Raw genomic sequence first — 13,788 nt, 5'->3', positions numbered from 1 at the left:
TCTACAAAAAGACACCCCCCCCCCCAAAAAAAAAACACCAATGTGGGATTTCCAAACTGTGTCAGAGTGCACGCCTCTGGGAATTCGAGAGAGCTCTCGAATGAACAAAGTGGGGTGCATCTATTTGAACCAATTGTGTTCTCCACTCACCCTGATGTAGCCCAGCAAGTCATCACTCTTTTGCAAGCCCACCCAGTTGGCAGGGTCCACCAGACCACTGTAGAGCAAAGAGCCGCGCATCTCCTTCACCTGCTCGGGCGTGTAGGCTGCCGGCTATCACAGGGAACACACACACAGGCCGTAACTCATTTAACGCTGCTTGCTGCTTTGAAACTCATCATTACAATCATAATTTCTCACCATAGTGCAGTTTTTAGAGTATGCAAGCGGCTTGATGGACTTGAGCTGGTACAACATCTTGCACACGATGATGACGCATGTCCAGACGCTGCACACCTTGGACGCCAGGGGACGATATTGACTGTAGGGCAGCGCAAAGGCCCACGACGCCAGGAACACGTAGTTGAGCAACGACACCTGGGTGGCGGGGCAAAATGTTAGCATTGTAATTGCTAGCATGTCAGGCCGCTATCGTGCTATATGTTAGCATGCTAACTAATAACTTGTGAGTGGACTACTGCATTACCTCTCGGATGGAGACCAGTACAATGTAGCAGGAGACGATCTTGATGATGTGGATCTCCAGCAGCCACCAGATGAACAGCTGCAGTTTATGGAAGTACTCTAGAAACTTGAGGAAGAGCACGGTCAGCCGGTCCACCACCAAGTGCCATTTGCTCTTCAGGTCTGGAAACAATAGCGGCTGTTTTATAAAACTGCAGTCATATCTGTTACATTAAATGAGGAAAAAACAATAAATATCACTAAAATGCTTTAATAGCCAAATCACAGCACCTCTTTGATTAGTTCAGTGAAATATCTTTTATTCAGTCACTCCACAAACATTGGATAGCTTTCTTTAAATGGCTTACATAGTGAGGCGACAAGATGATGTTTCACTTTCACAGAGCACCGGACTTACTACAGCCTCTGGAGCGAATTAAGAGAAAATGTGCTGAAGTCAACACGAGAATGTGCGAACGAACAGATTTGACAGGGAACGGCCACATTTGAGGGTTTCTGGCAGGAAGGTACAGACTCAAGTATAAGGGACACTTTTCCAAAAACATAGTTGTGTGGGTTTTCGGACTTAAGCAGATGCCATATATATATACACACAGGCGTCATTCTGGCTCTTTTACTACCTTTGAAAGTGAAAATAAGAGTGTGACTTGGTTGGTCCTTCTCTTCTGTATCACTATGCCAGAAAAAAAAGCTGGAAAGTCCCCGAAAACACAGTTATCTGCCCTTGGCTTTCAAACAGAACTCGGTGAAACACAAACTCGGACTTTTTCACTCAGCAACACTAGAATAATAATGGAATAAGACAATCAGATGTGTGGTGACTGTCCTGTGTGATGTATAAAATATTTGTCTGTCAGTGATAATTGCTTTCAACGCAACAGGGTGGCAGAAATGTGCTTTGGGTGCTCAACTACACAGCCCAGTCCCACCAATTAGGCATCCACCATGCACACAAGTATAGTCCTGGCTCTTTTTACGACCTCCACATGTGAAATATTGGCAGGGGTTGGGCCCCTCATTCTGTATTTCTACCTTTTATAGAGGCCAAGGAACAAAGCCAAAAAAAGGCTGAGAAATCACTTAAAAAAAAAAAAAACGATCAACCTCCCTTAAAATAAAGCATTATCTGCCTTGTGAACAGTAAAAATACAGAGATTCTTTTTTTTTTTTTTTACAAAAAACACCCAAAAGAGCTTCGTCCCAGATATAATGATTAGATTATTATTTATTATTATTATTATATTCCATTCCAAATACAACTGTGCTGAGTTGTATTGCTTGCTTGCAGAAAAAAAAAAAGTAACAGACTGAAGTGAGTGCTTGAGCTATGCATGGTGTCAGAACTGAAAACGCCCCATAAATCTGGCCCAGAGCAAAAAATGCGCTCTGGATGGACCGCGGCCGCTATGGGGGCGGTGATTAACGCGTGCACTTTGGTCCGTGGGAGTTACGTAAATCTTCCAGGCGGGGACATACCTCCCTCACAAACCTGGTCAAAAGTGCATCATCGTGGATTTCAAATGGATAAATTATTCAGAGGTTGTTATCCTGCAGGCGTTACGCTTCCACAAACGCAACGGAGCTGGAAAGATGCCTGGCTGTATTTAGGTTGTATTTAGAGGAACTTGGACCTGGCTTTAGTATTATAAGCCCCTGCATGCATTCTGTGCGTAAACAACACAAAATGGAAATATCCCTCCTTTCTCAGGCACAATCAAAATGGTGAAAGGGCACAAATGTTACCTGCGTAAAATATGAATGCCAAAAAAAATTGGTTAATATTACACCACATACAGTACTATAAACGCAACTTTCACGCAGTCTGTCAAAGCTGGGACTTTTCCAAAAATGGAAAAATGAAATTATTTCCCAATATTCTGCCTTCTGAGGTCTTATCAGAGCCGTAATAAAGCCGTAACAATGCTTATGTAACACTAGATGGAATCGAGGCACTACTTTTGTCAAAATGAAGCTCCTCGATTTACTTCAATACAGTTTCTTGGCACTTAGATACCAGAAGATGGTGCCAAAGCACTACTTTTAGTGATTTGACCTGAGTGAGTACAAGTTTTTGGTGCTTCACTATACACATCCTTCTTTTTCTTTGCATTCGAGACAGGCACGAATGAATGAATGACTCGTACCGGAGCTCTGCTCGGTGCTGGGTTCCTGTTCGGTGCCCGTGCTGAATCGCTGGCTGTCGTCGGTGCTGGACTGCCTGGCGTCGGAGAGGCTGCCGGCCTTTGTACCGCCAGTCGAAGAGGCAGAGTCGTCCGTCATCGCCACCAGTGTCTGCTCGCCCTGAGCATCCTGCTCTTCCTCCTTGCCCCGGGACAGCGAGGCGTCCGCGGAGCTGGCGCTGAGCATGGTGAGGTCAGCCAGGCTGCCTTCCGGGTGAACCAGCCTGGCGAACACGTTGGTTGTTATTACATGCATGGAAGATTACATGCTATGATATACCGCTAGGTTATGCACTTATGAGGACCTTTTATGGCGATGTGTGTTAAGAATTTCACATTAATTTTGATTAATTATGGGGAAAAGTCACATTTAAAAATCTCTTTTTTTTTTGCACATATTTTCTTATTAGCTAGTGCGACAGCTCCCTCTCTCTCAGTCGCCCCCTTAAAGTCATTGTTCTTATGGCGTTTTTTTTTTTTAATCAGTTTTATTTTGTTATTTCCTTTATATCAAACGCTACTGCTCCGTCGAACCTTAAGGGGGCCACACAAACTCGGAACACAAAACACAGTCTTCAGTTCTATTGTTTCAACAAAATCACTGCACATTTATTCAAGGCAATAATTAATAGCGACATTTTTCTTATAGAGAACTGCTATTAGTTTTAGGTTGTTTCAGAAAGAAAATGTGAAGAATATAAAAGTTTTTGTTTTTTTTTCAAGAAAATCCTGGATCATTAACTCTTGCCCCAAGTAATAAATATTTACACCGAACTGATGTACATTAATCAGCACCTTTATAGAGCACCATTATCTGCAGACATGCAACGAATTGTGATTGAGTGCACTCGTCAAACTGCCATTTTCATCCTCATGAGCCCATAAACATGACAACGCATTCAAACGGATTCCTTAAGGGCTCCATTGCAGTCGGTCGCTCTTTATTGAAGGAAGTGAAGTGACATTGCAACAGGCAAAGCGGTGCAACATTCTCTTTGCGTTATTTAACAAAAATCGGAGTTGATTTTTGGGTTTACACTTGATCAGAGGGGGGGTTGGCTGCATGTCAATCACAAGCAACTGCGCTATCATTATTATTATTATTATTATTATAATTATTATGAGAACGCTCACACTTACTTGAGTTGTTGACTTATTTTTTGCTTGATGCTGCTCGGAACAATAAAGTCGCACAGAGTGAGGAAAAGAGAAATTGACGACAACAGACTGAATGTATTTACAGAATGTGTTTAAGTGCTGAAGTAATAATGGGGAGGCTTCAGGCTTGTCGTTCAAATCATTTTATATCAACGCATGCTTGTTGACAGGCTTGTTCACCTAGATATAGCTTTAAAAAAAAAGAAAAAGAAAAAGGGGATTATTTTATGAGGATGGGTGGATTTGTCAAGGGGATTCAACAATCGGTGCAACAGGCACAATGGATGATACCAAACTGAAACAGGAAAATATTTATGCTTGTCGCCCAAGTAGCCCAAATGTGAGTAGAGTTGTGTTATTGCAGGGAAGATGGTAGCACGGGTCAGGCGTAATCAAGGGAAGGACAGGTTGGAAGAAAGGACCCGTAGTTAGACAGAATGGGTTGAAAGGTGAGGTGGGAAGTGGTGAAAAGTCATAAGAAAGGAAAGGACAAATGGAAAGCGGAGACATCTTGGAAGGTCAAAAAGAAAAAAAGAGGATACAGGATATTACTTATTCCTGTAAAGAAGTACAAGGGTGCTGACTCTTCATGCTGCTGTCAGTTGACTTCAGTAAATCTATATATTAGTATTAGAGGTGTGCATCCCTCCGCCAAAGATGATTTTCGATACATGTTGTACGATACGATTCAATCGACTAATCAATTCGGTTGGTCAAATCAAAAGAAACTTTCCGATTGAAATGTTTTTTTTGTTACAATCCGTATTATTATCTGCATATAGTCTGTTGTGTGGACATCAGACATGTTTATTTACTTTAAGGTCTGACCTCGTAAGCACCAAACGGCACCATTCCCTACTTCCCACTTGACTTAAACACAGCATCAGGTTAAGTAGTCGGAAGTCCGCAGGGAAAGGAAAGGTCAGCTGGTGAGCGTGGGGAACAGTTGAGATGAGAGAGTTTGGAAAGACCCAAGACATTAGGACAAGGAGAGACTGGAGGACTTTATGGGTGAACCGGGAGGATGCTGATGGATGCCAGAGCAAGCGAGCCTCTTACCCACCTATTCACGATCAGATACACACGCCCACTGACTTTAGCGTGGCTGCGACAGGAGGAAGAGCGGCAGCGCAGAAACAGATTACAGCAAGTCACACAAAGAGAAGAAACAAGGCACCCCAAAAAAATAGACCACAACGATGCCACAACTGTAAGGTGTGTTGCAACAAAGGATGCATTCTGAACTGCACTTGAAAATTATGTCTTAGCTCCTCTGAGCTGTCTTTCACCCGAATGTCGCAGGACACCCGCCTCACCTGTAGATGGTGCTCTCCTCTTTGGCCACCACCGCCTGCAGGTCAGTGAGTTGCAGGAAGCGCTCATGGAAGTAGTGCAAGTGCAGGATGCACACCAGCAAGAAGGAGGTGGGGATGAAGATCCTGGTGAACAGCTCGGCTACGGAAAATTTCTCCAGGCCCAGGTCCTTGAAACTACACGCAGGGAATAAACAGACTAAAGGATCTTAATTCCAGGAGGCAACGAGGCAACACAATCGAAACGAAGTTGACCTCACCTGTCTTTGTTCTCCGCCAAGTCGGATCTGAACTGGAAGGTGTAAACAGCGATGAGGACCAGCATGGTGTACATCACTACGGACATCCAGAAGTATTTAAGGAGTCGTCGCCACCACTCGTAGTGCACCTGGGAATGGGAAAATGGTCTGTTTCAGTGGTGTGCAACTTAATGGGCAGACGTTAACAGCGCCAATGCGTTCAATGACACGGCACGCTTAAGGGAACTGAGGGCGAATGTTTTGGTTTTAGGGTGATTCGATTATGAAGCGGTCAATTTTTACGACGTGGCAATAATGGTCAGCACCTCCCGACCAGGCGGGTATTGAATTTGCAATTTGGAAGGAACAAGGCAATGATGACTGTTTGCAGAATCTTAACGCAGGCATATTTCTCTGTTATGACTTTATTCTGACAAAACCACACATTTATTCTGGAATAAAATAGAAATAACCAAGTAGAATTTTATCCTTATGGTAAGTATTTAACAGTTAAATTTTTCTACTTTCATGACTTTATATGCGCAAGACAGTGATTTTATTGACTTGTAATAAGTCTATTTTTTTCCCCACAAAATTAAAACAAGTCAATTCTGACAATTTAGAAAAATATTCTCATAAAATTACACATTGTATTTTTTAAAAAGCAGTTTTTTTTCTTTCAGAAAAATGAATGAAAAGTGTATGACGTTATCATTGTAATATTATGATTATTTTCATAAAATTAAATATTTATTTACGGAACTACAATCGTATTCAACAAATGCTGGCACTAGTAAATTATTGCTAGAAAATGTAACATTTATTCTCGATATATTACATAATTCTTCTCTAAATTTTACAACTTTAAAATAGTAAAATTGCGACATTGATCCTGGAAAAAAATTACAAGTTTATGTTCAAAATGTAACATGTTTTTTTTTTTAATATATAAAGACTTTGTACACGAAAAAACAACTTTATTCTGGTAAAAAAAAATGGCAGTTTGCCTTTAAATTTAATGACTTAATTCTCGTCACATTACTACTTCATTTGTTTAAAATGACAACTTTTTGGGTGGACACTTTTCACATTTTCTCTGCAGGTAGTGGTAATAAGTGAAAGACAGCGTACCTGGTAGAGCACCACGCAGGAGAGGAACATCATCATGTAGATGATCTTGTACATGACGATGGTCCCCTCGAAGCTGACGAAGAAGAACATGCCGCCGCAGATATAAATCCAGTACTTGACCAGCAGGGCCATCACCATGTTGCCCAGCACGTGCATGACGTCATGCTCGTCCTCGGCCTCACACTCCTCTTCCTCTATAGAAGACACCCGGGGTCAATCACACACTCCTTCATCCATTTTTTCATATCGTCAGCACCTTTCAAATCACCTTTTAACTTTTGGTCCTCCACCCGAACGCCTAAGAGACCCGCCTCGTCCTCCTGTTGCTTCTCTGACCTCTCGGTGAGTGTCTGTCTTAGCAGCAGCCAAAAGCTCAGCAGACATAACACCTGCAAGAGACAAGAAAAAATCATTAGTTATTGTATGCCTGCACCAATCAACCACTTAAAGGGACGAATTAACTAAGGTGAGCAGCAACTAATTAAGTAAAGAAAGGATGTACATTAAGTGTGCAAAGTAATGTACATAGTACATGGATAAAAAAAGAAAAAGAATGTAATCTAAGTATGTAATTAGCTAAGTAAGTAAATAATGTACATATCCCCATAATTAAGTTAAGAACATTGGCACAGTAAGTAACTTAATTTACGCACGTTAATAAGATAATTAAAGAAAGTAACTAAGTATTGAAAATAATTTTGTAAAGAACACAGATTAGTAAATAAATTAAGATTAGTAAATAAAATAAGTATGCTCGTAAGTAAATTAGTTAATATAGGAAATCTAATTAAGCATGAAAATGAAATATAGAAAATAAAATATGTGCATAAGTAAAGTACTGCAAAGTCAAGGAAGTAATTTAAGCAAGAAAACAGAGTAATTAAGCAAGTAGGTAATTTTAGGAAGTAAGTAACTCAATTAAATGAAAAAAATAATACAATAAATAAAGAAAACATTGTGTGAATGAGTAAAGTCAACTTAGAATTTAAGTAAACTAAGTACATAATTTAAAAATCTAGGTCCATAAGTAAAGTAAATGCAATTTATTAAGGCAAGTAAAGTAAGAAAGTAAAAGTAGTTGGCAAAGTACAATAAGTGATTTGAGTAAGTGAAACCAAAAAGCAAGAAAGTAATGTAAGAAAGTAAAATGGACAACTAAAGGATCAGTAAGAATAATTAAGTATTAAAAAATAAGTAGTAAATGTCCGTCAGTCACTAAGTCAGCAAATATGTTAGTCAGGTTAAAATCCGCATATATTGGAGCCAAGTAATGCAGTGAACACATTATCATCACCACCACCCCCTGACCAGCAAAGAACATTCATCTACCTGACACATCTATCCCACATAATAATAGTTATAAACAGAAAAAGATAAAAACCTTGGAGGAAATAGAGTGAAAGAGGTTCTTCTTGGGCACAGAGAGTCCCGGCACATGCGTGATGCCCTCAAAGCTGAAGAAGTACTGCAGGACGATCAACAGGTTGCCGTAGGCCACCATGAAGGGCGACGACAACATGGCGTAGCGCCGACGGTCGCGCACCATCCACAGCATGCAGGACCAGATGAGGAAGACGAAGGTGAGCCACGAGATGTACGTGATGCTCCACGCCTAGAGAACAAACGGAAGAAATGCTTCAGAAGTTTTAACCCTCCCACATGCTAAGTACTCGAACTCACGAGCTCACCATCATAGCGATGAGCGCGCAGATGTAGCTCTGTTTCATGATGAAGTGGAAGACTTTGACCATGGCGCCCACGCCTCGCTTCCTCAGGGCGTCCTCGCTACTCTCAGACTTCTCCTCTCCCGACGGCGGGTCCACCTCCTCGGGAGGAAGACTCACCTCGTACGCGCACATGTCTTCCTTCTCTGCTCCGAGGCACAACAAACACAGTCTGTTAATCCTACCAACACCTACAAATCGTCCAGTGAGAAAACGTGGACATCTACTCGTCGACTGACCTGTACAATGACCGACGGACTGGTCTCCTTTGTACTGAGGGGTGGCGTACAGGTCCAAATAGCGCGGACCGTTGTCAGTCAACGTGAAGTCGTAGGATGTTCCGTTGGAGGCGAGCACAACCTGGATTTAAGGAAAAAGGATAAAACACATGCGGGGAATTATTTTCTTAGTTAAAGCAAGATGGATAAGTAGGATGTAAGAAGTTAAGCAAATATTTAAAATTAAATACTTTAAGTATATAAAGTATTGAAGTAAATAAAGTATTGAAATCTAAATGATAGGGGCGTGCATCTCTCTCCACACAAGATGCTTGGATAAGATTCTCGATTCGCGGAGGCAACGATTATAAAATACGATTAGGTTCGATTCTGATTCGATTTGATACGGTACAGCGGTAGCTTTTGTCATGTTTATTAATATTCAACAACTATGTAAAAGCTCTCCAAAGCCCAAGTTAATTAAATTCGAAGAAACAGAAAATCAGCAGCAACGACAAACCAATTTATATCTGGTGTACATCACTCATAAAATGCAAAAAAAAAATGGAATGACTCTATTCATCAAACCAAAAGTGATTTTTCTTTTTTTTTTTTGGTGACCCGACTAAATGAGTTATGTAAAGTAAGCAAGGAAAGCAAGCGAAGAAGTTACGTACACGGAGTAAAGTAGGGAAGAAGTAAAGGAAGAACAGCAAGCACAGCAAGGCAAGCAATTAAAGGAAATAATTCGACAACAGCAAGCAATGTCAAAATGTAAAGTAAATGCTTAGGTAAATAATCAAGCAGGTGTGGTATCTAAGTAACTGAATAAGAAAATAAAGAATGTAATCGGATTAGGTAAAAGTAAGCAAGTCCTGGAAGCAAATATCATAAGCACCAAAATACATAACGCAAGTCAGCAAAGTATGAAGAAAATGGTCAAAAATAAAAAAGAAAATCACATTTAAATTATATTTTTTAAGTCATGAAAAATAAATTGAGCAAGTCAAGTAATTGAAGTATAAATAGGTCATGAAAATGAAGAAGTAAAGTAAAACGCAAGTAAAGCAAGAAACGGAAGTAAATTAAACTGCAAAAATATGTCATGTGACTGAAACAAGTACGCAAATAAGTAAAGCAAGCAAAGTCATGAAAGTAAATCAAGCAAGCGAGCTGGTAAAAAAAATAAATAAATAAATAGAAAAGCAAATAAGCAAGTCATCAAACTAAGTAATTGAAGTACTTGTTAGCAAAGTAAGTCCATTTGCAAATGTTGGACGTTACCTCGGTGGTACTGATGGCATCCTGAGTGGAGAGCAACTAAGGCGACAGGAGAAAAAGAGCAAACAAGACACGGCCGGTTAAGACTGCTTTGCACTTTTGCTCGTTACAAATGGCGACAGCTCCTTATGATCAAACCCAATAGCGAGACCATAAAGTGCGGCGTGAACTTGCCAAATAGTGAGGCCTCACTTAAGACAAAGATAAACATTAGAATGATCCCTTTAGGGAAACTGTTTATGAAATCAACGCACATTTTTCTCATCTGTGCCTTGCCTGGACTCCCACCACATCTGCCTCTTCCTGTTGGCCGAGTTATTTGTCCTGTTTCCGACCAGCTCGTCTTCCTCGCACGCGTCTTCCTCCTCGTCATCCTGAAATAACACAGATGGTCGCTGTGGATGGAGGCCGGATGTCTTTCAACTTTGCATCGGAATTTAATCAGAATAATATTCAGAATATTAAGTAATACATTTTGAGCTGGAAAGCAACATTCAAGTTGAACAAAAACAAGAGTCGCTTTCACGCAAAGATTCCTCAAAATTGCCACAGTACAAGTGCAAAAATGGACCTGATGGCGCCAAGGGCACTACGTTGGTGACCTCTGCTCTCAACCCCTCCGTACAGGTGATGTTAAATCTTTAAATTATTCCAAAATTGCCACATCGTAGAAGTAACACAAAAAACGAGGGTCTACCCACTTGACATTATTAAAGGCTGCTCGACATTATTGTCACTTATGCACCGATTTTGTAGGAAAAGCGCTTTGCTTTATTAGCCTTGACGTAGGTACAAATGCTTCATGACGTAATTAAAAAAAAAAAAAAAAAAAAAATATGAGAAATTGTGAAATGAATCAGCCATAAAAGAACACAAGGACCATTATAATCTGATTATTGAACACAACCGTCAACGGCAGATTTATGTGGCAACCATGTTTTATGATCAGAATCTTCTAAAGTGAACACACACACACAAAAGCGATCAATACATGGATACAGCCCTGTGAGGCTTACAAACAAGTATTGACCTTGCAAAAAGAAACAAAAAAAAAAAAAGAAACAACACACTAATCTATAACACCATTACAGAGCAGCAGGGCAGCACTTTGAGATGTCCTTTTAAAAGAAGACATTTTATATCGTTCCATAGTGGAACGTCCTTCCAGACACAATAAAAGTGTTGAGACACGGTGTGCTGACAAAATCTGGAGTCACTTTCACTTCCTGTGGATGGAAATCCATCCCAATATTTTCGATCAGCTGTAACCCTCCCAAAATCGCACCAGGTTAGCCTCACGTTTCAATTTCTATGAATGTAATTTGTCTAATGTGTGATATCTTGAAGTGCCTTTCGCCTAAACTTGATCAAAATGGCTTCTGCATCATTTTCACACGTCCTAATAGCTCGCTCCAAGGTCAGCTTATATTTCGTATGAGGCGAACGGGGCTTACGGTGAGCTGGTCGGCAGGCTCCTGCAGCCAGAGACGTATGAGCGTGGCAAGCGTGTAGTAGAGAAGCAGCAGCATGACGGGGTTGACAAAATGGTGCCATTTGCGCTTGGGGTGCACCATCAGTTTCCACGTGCGGCCGCAGTCGCTTTGAATGATGGGTGACATGCCAAAGTACCTGCAGGAGAAGCACAAACACATTCATTCAACTTTTGGATGCGTGGAGTGATAACCACCATGAGATATTTCCGCATTCATCTCGATACTTTAAACACAAGGATGGTTTCATTGACTGATAAATTATTAATTAGTTTCAAAACATATCTTTTTGGACGGTTAAAATATTTATATCTTTTTTAGATACATATTTACATACATTAAAACAATTATTCAAAACTTTAAGGTAATACCTTCAGATACAGGTTTAATTTGTTCCTTGTCGAGCTCATAAATCAAATCTCATGTATCTCAAATCATCTTTCCTCATTGAAATGAATGGAAATGTCATTCATCCGTTCCAGCAACCCCCCCCAAAAAGCAACTCAATTTTTGCGTTGTTAGGTAGCACTCTATAATATTAACAGTAATAACACAGTAATAACACTTTTTTAAATTAATTTATTAATTCAATACAACTTTCTTCTTCAGCAGTGGTGCTCATTCTTGTGGTGCACCTGGGCTACCTGTGGGCAGTGTAAGACCGACAGACTGTAATGGAGTCTCAGTCTCCTCTCGGCTTCTCAGTATGGCAATAATATCAGTAGTTCTTCACAGAGGATAAAGAAAATGAGCCTGTCAGTATTGTTATATGTTCTGTCTACATGTGTTGCAGCACTGTGTGTGTTTAGATTTAAACACAAGGGTACTGAAAGGGTAAAAACACAGCCAAAAATATGCTAATTGTTAGCTTGTGTGCCTATGGAGTTTTCCATTGTGTGTTAGCAGTACACATCTGGCTCAGAGTTCTATGGTTGAGAGTTTGAATCAGCTAGGGTATACTTCAGCTCACCTGTGACCTGAGCGTGTATCAGTTATAGTTTTTGACTAAATAAAAATCATTCGTTTTCAAAATATGGTGCATTTGTGTGGTATATGTGTGTGGTCCAGATGTGAAAAGATGTGGTTGCTACCACAAACCACAGCGCAACAGATTGTCTCCTGCCTCATGCATAATACAACAAGCACGGTGCTTGTAGTAGAGCTCTTAAAAGCCCTGATCTCCATGTGTGCGCAACTGAGTGGGTGAGTCCGATACAGCCACCCTGCAGCTGCTTTTGTTGCTGTTTTGTTGCCTTCTTCCTGTCTCCAACAACAAGTAAATATTTGCTGTACTTTAAACAAGCTCCTGTGGGCTCCCCAAATGTTATGGTGTGTAAAAAGCACTGGTGCGAGTTCGCTCCTCCCGGGAGTTTTATGGCGACTCAACAAACTTTGCTGCGAAAGCCTTGTCCACATCTGAGGAAAAAGCGCAGCTTTAAGATGGGATAACAATTTAAATGGAATTAAATATGGAATATTGTTTGTATACAAATAGTTTGGTCTCACCCACAACGGCATAAACCACTTTTTTTTTTTTTTTAATACACAAGCTTGCGCATGTCAGCAAAATGACAAACACCCAAAACAACCCGCCTCCTCGCAGAGTCACGCCGAATGTAGCTCTGGATTTGCACTAGTCATGAAAATAGAGAACTAATGTTAACATTTATGTCAACTAACACTGAACATGATCGGTAGCCTTTTTCAGTTAAAAAAAATGTGCCTTATTGTATGAAGCAGTTTTGGACTATAGAGTTGAAATTTATATGCATGCTCACTACAATAAAACCACTTGATACAATTTATTACACTGCTATTAAGATTTATTACTGGCGCTGGGTTTATGTTCCATCACTGTCAACTGTACCAGCATGCCGGCTGGACCTCCTAGGCTCTGAGAAGAGAGTGATACTCTTTATTTATTAGGCCTTACTTAATAATCTACTTGTTTATTGAACTAAATCTCACATTTTTTGATACAATTCCCCCCCCCCCCAATTCAAGCCACCATCCAGCAGGAAAAAAAAAAGAAAAAAAGAACCCGTCCACTTGAGAGAGCCTGCGGTAACGAATCATCCACCACCAACATTCCCAAGGCTGTGGTTTTCTCAATACCTCGAACAGCTCCCCGGGCGCTTACGTAGCCCCCTGCTTCAGTATGTATGCCAGAAACATTAACTAAAGATGATTCTGTTTTGTATCTGAATTGTTCAGTAGTGGGCTATATTTAGTTCACCCAGTCAAATGAAAGGAAGTTTTGAACCCGATTCAGGTAAGCCATTAATAATGTCATTGCAATTGCAAAATTACAACAAATCCAATCAACCTCAGCTGGGGGCGTAGTCAATTTAAAAAAATTAACACATTATAATAACAGGACTGTATAAGGCTTTAAGATGAGCGTATTTA

The 13,788-nt window shown here is 40.5% G+C and overlaps 1 protein-coding gene across 4 annotated transcripts in view; it reads right to left on the bottom strand.

The window, feature by feature from the left end:
* piezo2b (piezo-type mechanosensitive ion channel component 2b) overlaps nucleotides 1–13,788 on the bottom strand; it is a 51,902-nt gene that overhangs the window by 19,548 nt on the left and 18,566 nt on the right. For 2 of the 4 annotated variants that reach the window (XM_088311090.1, XM_088311088.1), the window contains exons 8-21: nucleotides 11,344–11,518; nucleotides 10,144–10,263; nucleotides 9,893–9,928; nucleotides 8,630–8,750; nucleotides 8,355–8,536; nucleotides 8,048–8,278; nucleotides 6,935–7,055; nucleotides 6,667–6,860; nucleotides 5,557–5,684; nucleotides 5,300–5,473; nucleotides 2,790–3,049; nucleotides 647–807; nucleotides 361–537; nucleotides 151–273 (exon numbers count right to left, since the gene is read on the bottom strand). In XM_088311090.1, coding sequence (XP_088167216.1) covers nucleotides 151–273; nucleotides 361–537; nucleotides 647–807; nucleotides 2,790–3,049; nucleotides 5,300–5,473; nucleotides 5,557–5,684; nucleotides 6,667–6,860; nucleotides 6,935–7,055; nucleotides 8,048–8,278; nucleotides 8,355–8,536; nucleotides 8,630–8,750; nucleotides 9,893–9,928; nucleotides 10,144–10,263; nucleotides 11,344–11,518 — 2,203 coding nt within the window. Of the gene's footprint in view, nucleotides 1–150; nucleotides 274–360; nucleotides 538–646; nucleotides 808–2,789; nucleotides 3,050–5,299; nucleotides 5,474–5,556; nucleotides 5,685–6,666; nucleotides 6,861–6,934; nucleotides 7,056–8,047; nucleotides 8,302–8,354; nucleotides 8,537–8,629; nucleotides 8,751–9,892; nucleotides 9,929–10,143; nucleotides 10,285–11,343; nucleotides 11,519–13,788 lie in introns of those variants that run through there. The other 2 variants (XM_088311087.1, XM_088311089.1) reach the window with 2 other exon arrangements.

The sequence above is a fragment of the Idiotropiscis lumnitzeri genome, chromosome 12 (genome assembly GCF_059441095.1).
Source record: "Idiotropiscis lumnitzeri isolate Australia: NSW breed Sydney's pygmy pipehorse chromosome 12, RoL_Ilum_1.0, whole genome shotgun sequence".
Taxonomy (NCBI): Eukaryota; Metazoa; Chordata; class Actinopteri; order Syngnathiformes; family Syngnathidae; genus Idiotropiscis; species Idiotropiscis lumnitzeri.
Note: the sequence above shows the minus strand (reverse complement) of the source record. Positions and strands in the feature narration are given on the sequence as shown.